The following is a 17,838-nucleotide window of genomic DNA, read 5'->3' on the forward strand; positions in this document are numbered from 1 at the left end:
CGCCTCGTGGGAGGACGGTGGTATGTGAGACTATCACTAGAGTCAAATGAAAAAGCTTCCTGTTCCCCGGGGGATCGCTTTGACCCTAAACTCCACGTGATAGGTGACTCACATCAAGGTAGCAAGAACGACTGTTTAATCTAGATCTCGTCGAACACCCCCCCGTTGAAAAATGCCAATTGGTGAAATTTGCCCGGGTGAACGCACCTCAATTTGCCTATGTTGTAGCTTAAGGCGGTGCTAGTTAAGGGTCGCGTTTTCCTTTTTATCATGACCGCCATATCATTTTGCTTAAGACTGTTTATTTTGCTCAACCGATAGTATTCAAACTCTCTCTTATTATTCAACGGTCGAAACACGCGCTATCTAGAAATACCCGAATACTATAGCTTATTTGCCCGTGCTGTATCGTACGGCCTATCGATGTTAATAACTATACATATTTTCATCAATACTATATACGCTATCAGCTATACTCAAATAACAGTGATCAAATCGTTTCTTATTATTAAACGGTCAAAACGCTTTTTCTAGGTGAATTATAGATACCGCATTACCACTATCGATAGACTTGTAGGAATCAACTGTGACTACTAAGCACGCAGCGATTGCTTAAACCTAGTAAATATATCAACGGCTATCAAGAATCCACGAGTTAGGTAATTTTAGCATCTAGACCTAGTTTTTAATAGGGTGGTGAAGTTTCATATAGAGATTTAATGCCGTTTGTTCTCCTTAAGATTTTAAGGGATGAGCCAATTTTATAACCGGAGACAGCTATATTAAAAAGGATCTTACTTAAGGCCAGTCGAGAAGAATTTGAGTAGCAATCGAGTATAAAGTATCCTAGAATTCATTTACTTGGTGGTATCCACCTAATTCGTAGTATCTATACTTCTATGCCTTTTTACAGTCTAAATAGCTTTATCTTAACCAGTAGATGACTTATAGGACACTATATAGAAAATATTCTCAATGTCCCCAGCCTATCAACGTTATACGCAGACACTATACGCAGTTTAGTCGAGATCAGCCGGGATCCCCGCGTCTACCTTATGGCGCCAGGCTAATAACAAACCATCTCTCGCCGAAAAAGCCGCCAATCAGCAGTACCTCACCCCGCAAGAGGAGTAAGCGCTAGTAGAATATATATTGCGGTTGGTAGACAACGGCTATCCGCTTCCAGTTAAGTTTCTACAATCGCTTGCCCTGATTATCGTACGCTAACGATCCTCGATTTTCCAGATTACAGACGCTGACCTCGAGGTCCGACCTATAGGAAAGAATTAGCTATAGGGTATTTACTAACGACACCCGCAGTTAAAAGCGCGACGGCTACAAACGATCGATTAGAAGCGAGATAGCCGGCATATCGAAGACAAAGTCCGACACTGGTTTGACATTATTAGCCGAGAGCTGGCCGATCCGGCTATTCTCCCAGAGAATATATATAATATGGACGAGACGGGAGTGCTTCTTAGCGTTCTTAACTCCCTTAAGGTGCTCGTCAGTAAAGACGATTTAAGAAAGCATCGAGGGACCACGGTGAAGCGGACGCTAGTCACGGCGATCGAATACATCTCCGCCGATAGTCGGTTCCTATACCCTCTTATTATCTGGCCGGCGGCCACTTATCGTAGTTCGTGGACCACCTACGCCACCCCCGGATAGCATTTTGCCTACTCCAAAATAGGCTATACGAATATAGAAATCAGTCTATACTAGGTAGAATATATATTCGATCCGTAGACTCGAGATCGAGCGGGCGGTCGGCCGCGACTCTTAATCTACGATGGTTTCGGCACCTATAAGTCTCTAGAGGTCATGAAATTCTACTTTACTAACCACATTATCCTATATCGTCTCCCTTTTTATACGTCTTACAAACTACAGCCGTGCGATATAGGTATCTTTAGTCCTCTGAAAACGGCATACCGGGCACAGGTTGAGTAGGCATATCGGGCTAGGGCGGGTACCATCGGCAAGCCATACTTCACCTATCTTTATGATCGCGCCCGAAAAGAGGTATTTATACTCCGTAATATACGATCAGCCTAGTCGAGAAGCGGCCTCTTTCTATTCGATCCCTCTCGTCTCCTCCGAGAATTTCAAGCGTCCCGGCCCGAGATACAGACCACGACCCCTATAGACCATCCGACCGTATCCTCTAATCTCTACTACACTCTAAACACCTCCGATCATTTTGCCTTACTACGCAGCGAGGTAGAGCAAGACACCTAGAGTCTAGACAGTGTATATAAGCATCGTCTACAGACACTAAGCCGCGCGGCCGAAACGGTTTTTACGGAGCGCGCCTTATTATTAAAAGAGAACTAGATCCTATTTAAACAGAACAATAAAAAAACTTGCCGACAATCCCGTGGCCTAACGGTTATAGGATATACAAAAGTAATAAGCTATAAAGATATCGTTAAGGCGCAGAAGAAACGAGATATGACGGTAGCGAAACAAAATCTTACGCGGAAAAAGAGGTCGAAAGCTAGGAACAAGTTGCTTTCAAAATCGGAGGAGAAGCGCAAGTCTAAGCAGGAGATTCAAGTATAGGATATGAGTAATTATTATTTAGTTTTAGATTTATAGACTCGTTCGGCACATTAGAATTTTCTATATTCCTATCAATCTATCGCGCAGAAGTGGCTTGTCATTCCGCTAGCTCCTAGATATTATATATCTCTCCTTTCTTATATATTATTCATTGTCTGCTAGTGATACCTCAAAATATAGTTATCTACGCTATCGAGACGTAGTTTTATTATCCTTAAAGTTAATTATTATAATTTTTTCTATAGAATTCCCGTTGACTAGGCTGTTTGTTAATATACCTCAGAGGGTCGGGTCAAATCAGGCATCGTTACATTCCCGCGAGGCTGAGCTACCGAAGGCTCTTATAAGGCTAAACGTCGACCCTACTATTTAACGACAACTTATATCGAGAAAAACAATCTTTCTAAATTTATTTCTTAGCATTCAGCATTATTGTAAGATTTTTCAAATCTACCGCTTCAGAAAATGTCGACAGATAGAGAAACCTCTTTATTGCTATATCCCTTCCATAAAGACGATCAGCTTAATAGTGATATCGATGCATCGCTTGATTATTTGCTAGGTCGTCCCCGCATCGAAATAAGCGATTATAAGGGTTTGTTTGATTTTATTCGCCAGGAAGTCTGGTTAGAGGACCTCGAGTCGATATCGGGTAGACTCTGGTGGATATCGAAACAGGATGGCAGCAATATCTCTCCGTTACATCGGCAGCGAGTAAAGGGCCGACAGATCGTTATTACCGAGGATCCTCGGCTATATCTTATCTGGATCGATAATCGAATCTTCCTTAAACCCCTTCTATAGTACATAACGTCCTACATATTCTAGGATATATTTATAAGCGATCCGTCTAAATATGGTACGGCGGAGAAGTTAAGAAAGGCTGCACTCGGGTATCTACGAACGTATTTCTACCTAATCTAGTATAAATCAGATCTACGGATCGCATAAGATCCGGCTCTCTGCCTGGTTCCTAGAGAGGTGACCTGGCGTCGGTTCTACTAGTTCATTGATTATTTTAAGGATATCACGGATAACGAAGTATCGGGACGATATTATTACGGAGAGATCCGATTGTCCCAACTAAACTATTACGCGCCTATTCTCTTACGCAGAAGCCAATATCAGCGTGTAAATCATCAGTATCGAGCGTACTTCGCTCAAATTTAAGGACCGGTAATATCTATATTTACATTTTTCTTAATTCTCCTAAACTATATGTAAGTCAACCTCGCCGCCTCCGATTCTAATAGGAGATTTTCGAGTGCCCTGTTATTTATATGTTGCTACTAGCTTAGTACTTTGATTGGATATATAACGGGTGTCCTATTGCTAATGTTGGTGTTTCTTTTCCTTTCCAAAATGATCAGGGAATGGAAGTTTGCGATAGCGAATCGGCTACTACGGGGAAAGGATCCACAGCGAAGACCAGAAGGCTATGTGTAACTAGGAGTTTAAGGAGATCCCAGGAAATTTAATTATGTTTTAGATTGGTACTTAAATTATTCTTAATAGCGACTTAGGGTTATTTTGGCGTGGCTTTCTCTGGTTATAGACTTAGCGAATCCCACGAGTTCTTGAGGATACTAAACAAATTGAATCTCTATGCGTACCTTTACAAACTCTGTCTATAACGATGTGTAAAGAATATTGAACAGCCAAACCCGTGGATTTTTGACGACTGCTAGTGGATTTGCTAGACTCAATCAAATAACTGCTGCGTGCTTAATAGTCATAGTTATTTCCTATAAGCCTACGGAGAATGGCGATGCTATATGGATAATTTGCCTAAAAAACCGCTTTTTGACTATTAAACACCGAGAGTAATTTTGGAAAATGGCCACTTTAGTAAAAGTAACTTGAGACAGTTTTGAGTAGAAGTTGATGGGGAAAAGCAAACGTGACACTTGATCGTTAATAGCGGAGCAAATATAGGTACGTTCGTCCGGGCAATTTTCACTATTTCGTATTTTTGAACGGGGGTGTTCGACGAGATCTGGATTAAACAGTCGTTCTTGCTGCCTTGATATGAGTCACCGGTCACGTGAAGTTTAGGGTCAAAGCGATCCCCCGACGAACAGGAAGTTTTTTTCATTTCACTCTAGAGATAGTCTCATATACCACCGTCCTCTTACGAGGCGCTAAGTTTAGAATGGCTAGCTCTAAGCTAAACCAAGCCTAGTTAGTTCTAAATCATAGTATGTGATATCAGGGCAAGACTTATATAGAGGTTATTATGATCGGAGTTTGTAGGGAATATAGCGTTTAGATGGTAGCGATTGATATAGTATGTGGTTGTAGCGGGTAACTAACTATTTTCCCCATAAAAATAATTTAGGAGGAAGTTATATTTAGTATATAGTAGTATCTACGAAGTGATAGTAGTAACGATTATACGTGTATACTCGATACCCCGTACTTATTAATTGATTTAGCCGTACTAGTAAGGCTAAGGTAGCTATCTATTAGTGATATATAGTCCCCTCTTATATAATTTACTATTCTATTATTAAGGATGATTTCTAACCATAATAGCTAGCCAGAGAAAGTCGTATACCTTCCGAGTGATAGGCCTATCGAGGGAATAGCCTAATAGCGAACTTAAGACCGTATTATAGGAGGTACTTAACGATAACCTTACTAACGACGAGAGATCGTATCTTAAGGCTAAGATTATAATAGTGCTTTTATATTATAAAAGTGATATAGAGAGGGCGGCGCTAGTGTAGTTTCGTAGTAGGGTACCTTAGTTCCTCTATAAGCTAAGAGTTAATCCTCTCGGAGACTAGTAGGTCGAGATAGGAGACAATAATATTAACTTTAACTACTACTTCTTTAGATTTACCTAGCTCTACGCGCCGGACGATAACGAGCGAGTGGCTATAGAGTAAGGACTATGTCTTTATCTATATCTAGAAGCTTAATATTAACCGAAGACGTATTATAGTATTATTGCTATTACCGGACTAGATAGATATATATATAGATCGTAGTAGGGAAGAGGAAATCTTAGTCGGATGTAGCTCTATGACTTCCTATCGAAGGATCTTCCGTAGTACCGTATAATAATCTATGGGTATAACTCTAAGCTATTGAGCTACGGAGTCGATACGATCCTAGACTACGGACGGGAGCTAATAGAGGAGATTAAGAAAATCCGGAATATAAAGAAGGTAGGAAATGCTATCTAACCTATCTATTAATAGCGAGTTCGGCTAATCTTTCGAGTAGCTCTAGTAGAGACCTCTTATTTTTATTATATATAGCTTTAAAGGTATTATCGTGGCTTATATAGGACCACCGTCTAATTTGAGATATTATATATTATATGCTAATATAACCTATAGTGCTTAGTAAGGGCTATCTAGACGATAGAGGAAGACTACCCGGCGATCACGTCGCTCTATCGAGCTATATACGGTATAATCCTTTTTACTATTCTATATAAAGGATTAGTAATAGATAATATCTAGTAGATATTAGTAGGGGATAAGAGCTATCCGCGAGAGCGACTACTATAGTAGATCTCTAGTAAATCGGACCTACTAATCTACTAGCTAGCGGATTTCAAAAATCTGATCCGGGATTGTAAGATAGTGAGCTTCTATAAGACGGAGTAGACGAGGTAGTTAGTATTAGTATATATTAGTCTTCGTCTAAAATAGGCTATAGTATATATTGATAGTCGTATTAGGATTTAAAAAGCGGACGGTAGAAACGAACTAGGGATTTTATAACGACGATTAGCGTAGACTCGGCTCTTCTCTAGCTCCCCGACTATATAGAGGATAAGGTACCGCTATATATAGATCACTCGATAGTGGTCAAATTCGATACGCGTAACGCGGCCGGGTATCGAATAGCGGTCGATAAACTACGGTAGTTCTTAAAGGACGCCCTATCGGTAGTAGCGGCTCGGTTTAGTAGGTAACTTACTCTAGGGTCCTTTTACGCGCTAATAGAGACTATATTTAGTGTAGACGTATCCGAAGCCTCCGCCGTACTCTATAGTACCTTTTAAGAAGGACCCGATGTTTATAGGCCGTAAAGCTATGGTTAGTGCGATCTAGGAAGGATATAAGGCGATCGGCTAGTATCACGAGCGGGTAGTATTAGTAGGGTTAGCCGGTATTAGGTAAGTAGTCCCTATTAGAATGTATATTAAATAACAACTGATTTAATTATCGTTAGAAAAACCTAGGCAGCTATTAAGTATTCTTATCGTATACGAGAATCTATACCGGATATATAGGTATTTTAGATCTACGCTAGTAATATAGCGCGGTTAGAATAGGGCTATTAGCAGATTGCTATAGTTACGGAGATTCCGGGACGGGACGATCCGAAGATAAATATTCTCTAGCTCGTATATTAGTAGTTATATAATATACGGAATAGGCGCTAGCTAATAGTACTAGATAATACGGATAACGATAGTATCTTTTTTAGTCGTAATATATTTAACGAACGAGGGCCGCTAGTAAGCTTCCTACCCTAGGCCGCCTATAGATCAATACTAATCATATCGCGGAATAGTCTTACGGCACGGAATCTAGTAGGAAGCGAGAGTTATGTGATCGCGGTTTAGCTAATAAATAAAGTAGAGTCCCTAGCCCTTTTACGGGTAAGAATTCCGGCCCCCTAATCGGGAGAGTCCGGAGAGTCTAGAGGGAACGAGAGGGCACTAGTCTACGTATTAGAGTGTATCCTATTAGCTATTACTTAGGCTACGGCGTATATTACTAACCGGTTGCCCCTTATTACCGTCTTAGTATACCTTCGGCTTTTTTATGAAAGCGAGTCGAAGCGGACGCGGCTTCTCTAGAATGAGGATTTTGCGGATCTCCGGCGGGATCCTAGCATTCGGTATGCCGTGAGTATCCTGATACGCTCACCAGTGTCAATAACCTTGGCAATATTCTCTCTAGCCAAGGGAAATATGATGAGGCGGAAGCGATATACCGACGAGACCTGGAAGGTAGTAAGAAAGTGCTTGGACGTGAGCATCCTAATACGGTCACTAGTATCAATAACCTTGGTAATATTCTTGACAGCTAAGGGAAATATGACGAGGCGGAAGCGATGTACCGACGGGCGTTAGAAGCACGAGAGAAGGTGCTTAGACGTGAGCACCCCTCTACGCTTACTAGTATTAGTAACCTTGGCAATATTCTTGATAGCTAAGGGAAATATAATGAGGCGGAAGCGATATACCGACGGGCGTTAGAAGTACGAGAGAATATGCTTAGCCGTGAGCGTCCTGATACGGTCACTAGTGTCAATAACCTTGGCAATGTTCTTGACAGCTAAGGGAAATATGACGAGGCGGAAGCGATGCACCGACGGGTATTAGAAGCACGAGAGAGCACTTGGATGTGAGTATAGTATCCCGAAACAGTGAATATTCCCGATATCCTTTAGACTTCCTAGATTAACACGGGGAACGTGAAGAGGCTTCAAAATCCTAGACCTATATCTATAGCGTTTAGTATATAGGTAGTATATATGGAGATATAATATCTATACTTATAGACTTTTCTTATAGTACTATAGACCATTATAGTTTGATACGGTCATGAAGTACTTCTACTAGAGCTATGTTTCCTTAAAGTAGGCCATCCCTTACTTACGGACGGGGTTGTGGGACGGCTGTTCCGATTCGCGGCGCTAGTATTTCTTATACATCAAGTTATATGATTGTTTCCTTTCGGTGTATTCCCCTTGTCGGTAATCTTGTCTTATGTACCTTTCTACTGCTAAGAGTTCTACTAAAACTAGTATATTCTTAGGTAATATAATTTTGATGATATAAAATGTTAATATTTGTCACTAGGTAGGCGAAATGATATAACGTCGTCTTTCCTATTTATTTTAGACGCTTTTGTGGATAATCTCGGCGTTATAGTAGTAAATAGTATATTTTCTAGTAGCGCGTGCCGTCCTATAATCCGCCACTTTAATAGTTTATAATTTTTGTTTAAAAAAAAGTATCGAATAAGAAATCAGATAATTATTGTCTCTGCTGCTCTTAGGCAATGTTTAATATGTAGATTGGTAGTGACGGCGCTCCAATATATAGGTACCTGGTAGGCGTTTCATCACATAGGGCATTTCGTGTCACCGGGATGGGGGTTAGTTAAGCTAGAAGATTTGCCTCGCTTGGTTTCCTTATAATACCTTCTTCAGCCTTCTCTAGGTCTTGATCCATAATTAAAAATGGGGTCGGATAATAGGAGGCCTAGAAAAGTTAGCTTTGGTTATGTGACTCGTTTCTGCCTATATACTAGTTGTGACCCAAGAAATCCCTAAAATCCCGAGGTATCCGCCGATAGGATAAATACTTGGCCGGTTTCCCGAAGGCGAATCCCGACGTAGACGTCTGCTTTATACAACCTACTATATTCGCGTGCCTTTTTTATCAAATTGGATTTACGACGACCTTGTTTTTAACGTATTGATTTTTTTTTTGAAGAAGAGCTATTTGAACGAGGGCCTGTAGTCGCTATCTGCTAGTCTGTAGCCTAAAATATGCCTCGGGACTCTAGTATTAGACTTGCTGGAAAGTAGAATTAAGAAATAAGGAAGTGGGTGCTCTTATATTCGTATGCTCGTTGGCTAGGGAGTAGCTTTTAAAGAACGTCAAACGTTTTAAAGGCACGAAAAGCGTAAAAGCGTAAAAGTGCAGTGGCGGTTTTTGAATATATAACCGTGCTAAGCCCACCAACATCGGGTACCTCTAGGTATGATAGATATCCTTAACCGTAGTCGTCTCCGTAGTGGGTTCTTATTCGATTATACTAGGAATAGCGAGATACTCTCCCGATGTAATAGTGGCTTATAGACGGCGGTTCTTAACTACCACTATAAAATCTAGCTACCTACTATCGTGTAGACCTCCTGATTGCAGCTAGGACCTATTGGTTCCTATGCCAAATATTTAGCCGTACTTCGGTCTATATACGAATCCCGAATAGTTTAAGGATAGTAGCTCTGACGTTCCTAGAATATATGTTCCTAGGACGTGATAAATTTCTAGATAAGAAGATAAGAGCGAGGAGAAAATAATAAGATTTAAATTTTAAAGAGCTTTATTTCTAAATAAGCCGGAATAAAAGATCCCTTTTAAATTTAAGGTTTAGAATATTTGACCTTTTAGAAAATTATAGCGTGTAAATTTTAAGAGGCTATATAATTTAAGTGACTCTAAAATTAATAGCCCGAAATTTTCGAGCCCTAAGAATATTCTATTATCTGGAATATTGTATACCGATAATTTTCGACTCTAGCGGTGTTAACCGGATATAGGAAATTAGCGTAATGGTTATAAGGCGCAAAAGCGTATTGTGGATAAGGTGTATAAGTATAAGCGTCTTCTATAATATAAATTTAATATTTCACTCTTTAAGTTCGATTATCTCATATTACCTCTATTGCCTTAGAATGAGACTTCTTTCTAAAATCGCCCGGAAGTTAGGATTTATACGCGGTTATCTAGCACGCTATACTGATGGACAAATACGGATTATCCACTCTATCTAGCCACCTTATGAAATTGTAAAAACAATAGAATAACCCGGCGATTTCGGACTAAATTTAAGAAGTAGAGTGATAAGGTTGAGCTGTTAGACGACGTTGATATCGAAAGAAAATTGAAAATAACCTGAGCGTTTACGACTAACACGGTTCCGACCCTATCCTTTAGTTATATACTATATACTTTATAGTGTTCGCAAACTATAATTATTCCTAGGCTGATGAAAGAGGATTTCGAGTTAAATCACTAAATACGTCGAGCTTATATTAGAAAATATATATATATCTATCCTATAAATAGATAGTATTTGATAAACCCCGAAAAGCTTACTCTACAAAAAGGGTATACATTTTAATTAAGTCGTTTAGCGTATGTCTCACAAATCATATGCCTATATAGTAGAATATGCTAATAATCCGGCTGCTTGTAGTATATTTTGTAGTCTAGAATGCGTCGTCGGGAAAGCTCCTCTTGATGCTAGTCTTCTTGTTAGAGAAGCTTGCTTTGAAGTTCCTGGACTTGTTTTTGCTGCTTTTTAACTTCTTTCTCGAGATTTTCAACCTCCTGATCGAGTTTTTTAACTTCTTGATCTCTTTTGTTAAATGTCCTACGTAGTCTCTTGAAATAGGTATCCTAGTCTATTATTAGCTTAGGAAATCGGAGTGTCTTAGGAGGGAAGGTTCTACTAGAGTATTAGGTTGTTTTCTCTTAGCCCTTTTGCGTTTATAAGATGATTCTATGCTACTACTCGTAGTATCGTTTGGTTTAATTAGGGTCTTAAGAGATGTACGTAGAGACGTCCTTTAGGCCTATAAATTGCCTAACCGCTAGCTTGGGAGTAGTTCGTTATCCTTAATAAGAATCGTGCTTAAAGGGCTGGTTATCGTGGCTTTAAAGAAGAGATAGCTAGTGCTAGGTTGACTAGGTGGGAGGAAAGTAGAAGTTTGACTAAGTTAGAGTTGGGGTATAAGGGTCATTATATACTAGAGAGCCAGTAGCTCGAGTGGGCTACTACTAAGAAACGATTGGATACTACTTTGCGTGATTTATCGTATATATATATATAACCCGATTAGATTGCATAAAACTAAAATAGTATATATAAAACGTTAAGTGCTGAGTCGGGTATATTTATAGCCGGTCTATTCTTATTTTTGAAGTCCCTATATCGGATTCGAGTATGGCTAGCGACTCTATACGCGGTGTATATTAGAAGTATAGTGTTGGAAAGCCATTCGATGTAGTAAGCCTACTTTATACTAGTTATATTTGAGGGGTTTTTCTTTAAGATAAATGGTATCGAAGTAGCGCGTAATATACCCGGGATCGTGAAATATCTAAAAGCTAACCTTGTCCGGAAGCCCTTTACTTGCGAAGTATTATAAGTATGTCTCTAGCCGCTTAGTAGTTTTAAGGTATTCCCTAGCGGCACGAAACGGCTTGCTATATATAGGGACTGTGAGACCGAATAATAAGGGAAAGCACCCGGAAACGGAGAATTAAAAGAGTTTGTATTTATTAATGTGTATGTCTATAAGCTCCTAGGGTCGGCTTATACGTTATTAGAGCTACTAGGGCTGTCTCTAGGATCGACTTCCTTTAAGGATGAATTAAGGAATTTGAGAGGTAGTTTTATATATAGGCCTTATTAACTTTAGGGACGTATAGGCTAGCTCTAGGAGCTTCGCTGCTCCTAGAAGCTTAAGCCTTTCCTAGAGGTAAACTATAGGTTCCTAGGCTCGAGTAAAGTGCCCCTATAATAGATAAGAGTCTCTAGGGCTAATATACGTATAGTAAAATAAGACACGGATTACCCTAGTTTGGAAAAATAAGGAAAATACCGATCCTAGAATTACTTCCGTTGATCCTAAGATAACTAGTAGTTGCCTCTAGGAACTTTATATAGGGTTCTAGGAGCAATATAGCTCCTAGGAGAGGTGGTCCGTATTCCTAGAGATAAACTTTATACTCCTAGGAAGCTGGCCCGCGTATACTAAACGGGGGAACCTTCTCTAGGATTATACTCTAGGAAAACTTTAACGTTTATTTTTAATTATCGCTTCTAGTTATGCTATCGGCTTCTAGGAGCTAAACGTCCTCTAGGAACTAACGTAATACTTCCTAGGAGGCATAGGGATCGTGCCGTAGAATTCTACGGGGGTATATTAGGGATGATATATATATATATCGTAGATAGCAACTTTGATATTGTACTTCTAGTCGACCCCCTAAGTAACCGTTAGCTGTATTATATTATTTATTAATATTAGGCCCCGATACGCCTGAGCTCCTAAGAATCAACCTTAAAGCCCCTAGGAATAATACTTCGTTCCGGGGAACTTTAGTTGGTTCCTAGAGCCACTAGCTTATAAGCGTGATATATAACTTGCTAGCATTTATAGTATATCACTATTGTATAGAGCTATATAGGAGGGCTAGACTGCTACTGAAGACGGGAGCGTAGACGTTTACTCGAAGAGTGGAAACGGCTAAGTAAAGAAAAAAGGATAGAGTTCTTAAATTTAACCGAAAACCTATAAGCCTCCTAATTAATCGGTATTAATATCTGATCCCGTATCTTCTTTTGTATCTTTCTTAGCGTAGTAATTCCGTTTAGTACTAAGGCGATGAACCTCTTCTATATGCCTACGAAGATATATCTTATATAGTAGATCTTCGTCATATATATGATATCTTCGATTATATAAGTGCTTCTCTCGAAAGTGTCGTAGAGTCGACTTATATTCGCTATATTTCTACGTGTGGCGATAAATAGGAAGTTCGGTATCGCTATAATATTAAAAATATCGGCGGGGCTTCTTAGCCTTTTTGATATAATTTTTAGTATTTATAAGAAGAATATCCTGCTACGAAGGCTCCGGAGAGCTATAACTCTTCTTAGCTAGCTTTGGTAATACGCTGGTCTATTCTTTATCGAACCCGTTACTTGGTATAGCCCGTTTACGTCGCCTATATAATAGCCTACCTTTAAGGAAACCATAGTATCGGGAGATCGTAGCCACGGTAGCGTTCCTTCTTTACCACTCCGCCTCTAGGGATTAAGAGGTAGGCTATATAAATAATTTCTTAAGAAGATCAATCTACTCTAGTAGTATCTAGTCTTCTACTTAAAGTACCTTCTTCGCCTCTTCGTCATTAATAGCAGCCCCTAAGAGCTATCGCTCAATATCTATAATAGCCTGTTTACGGTCGAACTTATGGCGTACCTTCCGTCTTAGTACTCTTTCTAACCGGCCGAATGTATTAGAGGTTTCGCGTGTTAATTTCTCTAATCGCGATTGTATCGCTATACTAGGATCGTATTTATACTCCTCGGCTTGCTCCTTTATTCGCCGAGTAGCCTCGATATATTCTAGATATTTACGAAGGGACGCTCGTTGCTCTAAAGTAAGGTATCGAGGGCGTCTCTTATCAATCTACCTACTTATCTGGGTAATAGCGCGTATTAGAGACTTATTAGATTCGCGGCCGTTTATAACGTTCTATATATCGGTGTTGATGTATTGTAGAAGATAATAATTTAAGAAAGTACGAGTGTTAGCGTGTTTTATAATTAGATTTTGCTATACTTCGCTAACCGCGCTACTTTCGTTTAATATCTTTCCCTCTCTATAGCGAAAACGATAGGCGAATATTGACTAAAGGAGGCTGTGGATCTCCCCTAGATTTCTTAGACGCCTAGATATAGCGCTATCGGTTATCGGCTAGTTCTATTAAAGAACCGTACGTCTATTGATTACTTCTATCTTATAGAAGATATAATAGCCTTCGACTTCGCGCTTTAAGGGTAGTTCTATCTATTATCGGCTACCTTAAACGAATAGCTTTCGAAGGCGCTCTATAGAGGAAAGCGTAGGGACTTCGAAGGCTTAGAGCTAAAGAAGTATACCGAATATAAATATATAAGGGCTAAAGATAAGCGACGGATTATTGATAATTTTAGGGAAAGGAAAATTGTTACTAAGTAGTATTAATATTAGGATCATTATTCCCGGGTTTAACGTACGATATATATATTTAGGAAGTTCTAAGGAATCGCTTTATATACTCCGATTTAATCTCTACTAAAAGTACGGGAGGGCCCCCGTCCGGATTATCTTATATAGAGAAACGTAGATAGTAGAACTATAGCGAAAGAAGAGTATATAGACGGTTTACGGTATAAATACCGAGTATATTAAAGAGATAGAGCTAGATTCGCTCGTATCTAAAATAAAATCGTCTTTCCTAAGTTCGGAGAATCGTCTCGTTTAATTTAGTTAAGTCTTAGACGTATACCGGCTCCTTGCCCTATTCTTATATATCGAGGTTGAATTTATCGATAAGTTTCCGAATGCCCTAGAACCTAGTTAGCTCCGAGCGTTAGACTAAGAGGAATAACTTACTATATTAATCTCTTCGCTATCTTCGGCCGTTATCCTAGTCTATATAATTCTTCGATAGTAACCCTAAAATCCTTTCTAATTAGCTTTTAGGGCGCTCGCTTTCGATATTCCCTTTAGATAACGACCGCCTTCGCTATACTTTAGCTTTATATAGTAGTTGAAAAAACGATATACGTTATTAGGAGTAACCTCGCGTAGTGCCTCTACTAGGTCATCCTATTTTAATAGCGCACTAGCCTAAGTAGCCTTAACTCGGTAATACCTACGCTTTATATTAGTAATCACCTCCTTATTGCGTAGGTTTGAATAAATGCTTACTTATCCTAGCGCTTTTCTATTCGTCGACCCCGAACCTTAGTTTGTTCTAAGCGCCTATAATCAAGTGGTACGTTTATAATGTCCTCGTCTATATCGTTATCCGGGTTATTACTAAGATCGGGCAGAATACTAGCGTCCGCTAGACGGGGTACGGGTCGTTTTAGACGGGTAGAAGGCCTACTACGAGTATTAGGAAGATAGGTAGGTTCCGGAGTTATTAGCTCGGTTAAATTTAAGGCTTCCCCGGAATCGGAGTTATCGGTCGTATCGATATTAGGCTAGAAAGATACCCCGGAAGTGTCACTATCGGTCGTAGAGGATAGATCTATAATGTCGCTTATACTACGTCTAGGGAAATAAAGATATACGCGAAGCCGCTCTAGGTAGGTAGACAAATCAACGGGGATAACGAACGACTATAAAGCGCGCGCTAAAGGAGGGACTAGCAAAGGATAGGTGAGAGGAGGGCTAGGTAGGAGAATAAGGAGGGACTGTTAGCGGCTTTATAGCCATAGACCCTATTTCCCTAGCGACCAATGAGCCTAGGATGGAGTATGCCATTTTTGGCGACCTCACAAAACGAAGGTGTCATGGTAGCGCTTAAGGAGTAGGCCCGGAGGTAGGTAGAAGTCGATGGAAAGCAGGAGCGGGGCTCGAGGGTAGGGGAAGGGGAGCCACGCGCCTAGGCACCGACATGACCGAACAAGAACGTGACGGTGCGCGTTACAAGGGGGAGGCGAGGAGCGCGTGGCTCTGGGACTGAAAGTGCGTATACGGAAGAACTGTGCCGAGGCGGCCACTTTCGGCCCCCTTTGAGGCCAGAAATGGCCGCCTCTGCACAAATGCTTTTTGTTTAGGAGTAGTAATTTCTAATAAATATTACCGATTATAAAGTATAGTAATATAGCTAATACTGTCGATACCTACCTCTAGAATACTAATATCTAGGGTATACTACGCTATCTTTATCTTCGATAGAATATACGTTTTTAAGAAGATTCTAGCCCTAAGAATCGTAAGCTAGTAGAATAGCTTTATATAATATTATATAAGAAAGAATTCTATAAGGCCTTATAAGGAATTAATCTTCTTTTATATATTAATTCCTTAATAGATCTATATAACTTTATTAAAGATATATATCTATAAGATACGATATTATAAGTACCCTTAAATCCGGATTTCTTTTATAGACGTACTATCCTAATATTAAAGAATGCCTATATTTATAACTTAAATAATATATTATTTAATCGACTTCCTAGCGTTACTAATACTCTTTACTTAAGTAATTCTATAGAATCTAACGATAGTAATATACTAGCCTAGTTATCTAAAATAACTCCTAAATTTCTAAATAGTATTATAACCTCTAGCCTTCTACTTACTTACCTATATCTAAAGGTTAATATACTAGTTATACTTATCCGTAATATAGATCCGATGAATAGCTTATATAATAGTACTCGCTATACTATCCGCTGTTATACTACTCGGTATATTAAAGTTAGGTTATTAGATCTAGCCTATTAGAAATAACTATATTACCTACTCTACCTATTTAGTCTATCTACTAATCCCTCGGAGCTATCTTTTATATTAACTCGCCGATAATTCCCTATTTATTTAGCGTTTATAATAACAATTAATAAGGCCTAGGGATAGTCGCTTACTTATATTAGGATTGATCTATATAGCTAGGTAAGTTCTACTTCTCTATTCCTTTTTTAATTAAGACTAATTCTTCTTTAGTATTTTAGTTATAGATAACTCTATATAGCCTTTTCCCGTACTATAAATACTAAAGATATTAAGGTCCTACTTACTAAGTATAATAAGGATAGGAAGGTATAAAATATAGTATATAAAAAAGTCTTAAAAGCCTTTCCCTTATATTAAGACTAGTATATTAATAGTTACCGTATTTTAATAGAATACCCCCCTTTTTATTCGTATATTTCCCTATATAGTATAACTCTACTTTAGTAGTATTACGTAATTACTATTATTTCCGATCGGTAAGTAGAGTTTATAATTATAGTAGAACTAGATATTAAAGGAATTACGCTATTTTCTAAATACCCTCGGTAGAACTACGTTATTTCCTTTATAATCTCGGTAGAACTACGCTATTTTCTAAATAACCTTACTAGACCTACGCTATTTTCTTTATAACCTCGGTAGAACTACGCTATTTTCTAAATACCCTCGGTAGAACTACGTTATTTCTCGGTAATTACTTCTAGCTATTTCTTTTATAACCTCGGTAGAACTACGCTATTTTCTAAATAATCTTAGTAGACTTATACTATTTTCTTTATAACCGCGGTAGAACTATACTATTTTCTAAATAACCTCGGTAAACCTATAGTATATTTTCTAATTCGTACCTATATATTACCCTTATAGTAGATTTAAACTTCGATTAAATTACGTAATTTTATTTATAACTTCGGTAGAATTATACTATTTCTTAGTACTTACTTCGGTTAATATACCCTTTATTTCTACTACTTAAAGAGTAGTAATTTCTCTTTATATTTTAATAAAGCTCTCTATTTTCTATTTCTATCCTTCCTTCTTTCTATTATTAACCTTCTCTTTCTATCGCTACTATATCTAAATAGGAGCCTAGTACTTATATTAACTTTAATATAATAATACTTATTAAAGACGATACTCCCCTTTAGAGTTTACGGGAGAAGTATATTAAGATAACTACCTTTACTAATAGCCCTACTTATAAGGACTTAAAGAACTTAATTATTCTAGAGGAGGTACCTTACCGCGTTTATTTCTAGAATAGCCTAGCCTAGGAACTTCTTCTTAAATAGGCTATTATTATACTTAGCTCCTTAATCGTTAAAGAGCGAAGCGGAGATTCGCCGAAGTTAGCTTTACGCGTAAAGTCTATTATATCGTAAGTATTAAAAATAACTAAAATTTAGAATACTTACTAATATATAAATTAATACTTAAAGGTTTCCTAGTAATCCCGCCCTTAATAACGGCTAT

At 38.7% G+C, this 17,838-nt stretch overlaps 5 protein-coding genes across 5 annotated transcripts; 2 read left to right on the plus strand and 3 right to left on the minus strand.

Moving 5' to 3' along the window:
* Positions 1-5,592: 5,592 nt before the first annotated feature.
* On the plus strand, positions 5,593-7,164 carry N7516_004747 (uncharacterized protein; the record flags this gene model as incomplete). The annotated part of the gene is made up of 11 exons (XM_057217467.1): positions 5,593-5,625; positions 5,655-5,738; positions 5,934-6,020; positions 6,052-6,096; positions 6,123-6,161; positions 6,335-6,430; positions 6,546-6,620; positions 6,660-6,700; positions 6,846-6,931; positions 6,978-7,045; positions 7,102-7,164. The coding sequence occupies 11 exons, from the start codon at positions 5,593-5,595 to the stop codon at positions 7,162-7,164; spliced, it is 717 nt and encodes a 238-aa protein (XP_057079350.1).
* A 191-nt stretch (positions 7,165-7,355) lies between these two features.
* Positions 7,356-7,623, plus strand: N7516_004748 (tetratricopeptide repeat protein; the record flags this gene model as incomplete). Its single annotated transcript, XM_057217468.1, has 2 exons — positions 7,356-7,438; positions 7,464-7,623. The coding sequence occupies 2 exons, from the start codon at positions 7,356-7,358 to the stop codon at positions 7,621-7,623; spliced, it is 243 nt and encodes an 80-aa protein (XP_057079351.1).
* A 1,078-nt stretch (positions 7,624-8,701) lies between these two features.
* Positions 8,702-9,002, minus strand: N7516_004749 (uncharacterized protein; the record flags this gene model as incomplete). The annotated part of the gene is made up of 2 exons (XM_057217469.1): positions 8,702-8,803; positions 8,907-9,002. Coding segments are annotated over 2 exons (198 nt in total), but the record flags the coding sequence as incomplete, so codon positions are not given.
* Positions 9,003-10,588: 1,586 nt separating this feature from the next.
* Positions 10,589-11,182, minus strand: N7516_004750 (uncharacterized protein; the record flags this gene model as incomplete). Its single annotated transcript, XM_057217470.1, has 3 exons — positions 10,589-10,732; positions 10,786-10,875; positions 11,168-11,182. 3 exons carry the CDS (start codon positions 11,180-11,182, stop codon positions 10,589-10,591), a joined length of 249 nt encoding a protein of 82 aa, XP_057079353.1.
* Positions 11,183-13,001: 1,819 nt separating this feature from the next.
* On the minus strand, positions 13,002-15,170 carry N7516_004751 (uncharacterized protein; the record flags this gene model as incomplete). The annotated part of the gene is given in 10 exon segments (XM_057217471.1): positions 13,002-13,151; positions 13,237-13,275; positions 13,327-13,502; positions 13,545-13,602; positions 13,699-13,758; positions 13,843-13,917; positions 14,506-14,544; positions 14,680-14,721; positions 14,859-15,101; positions 15,114-15,170. Coding segments are annotated over 10 exon segments (939 nt in total), but the record flags the coding sequence as incomplete, so codon positions are not given.
* Positions 15,171-17,838: the final 2,668 nt, after the last annotated feature.

The sequence above is a fragment of the Penicillium verrucosum genome (assembly GCF_028828655.1).
Source record: "Penicillium verrucosum strain IBT 35672 chromosome Unknown utg000001l_segment0_segment0, whole genome shotgun sequence".
NCBI classification, from domain to species: Eukaryota; Fungi; Ascomycota; class Eurotiomycetes; order Eurotiales; family Aspergillaceae; genus Penicillium; species Penicillium verrucosum.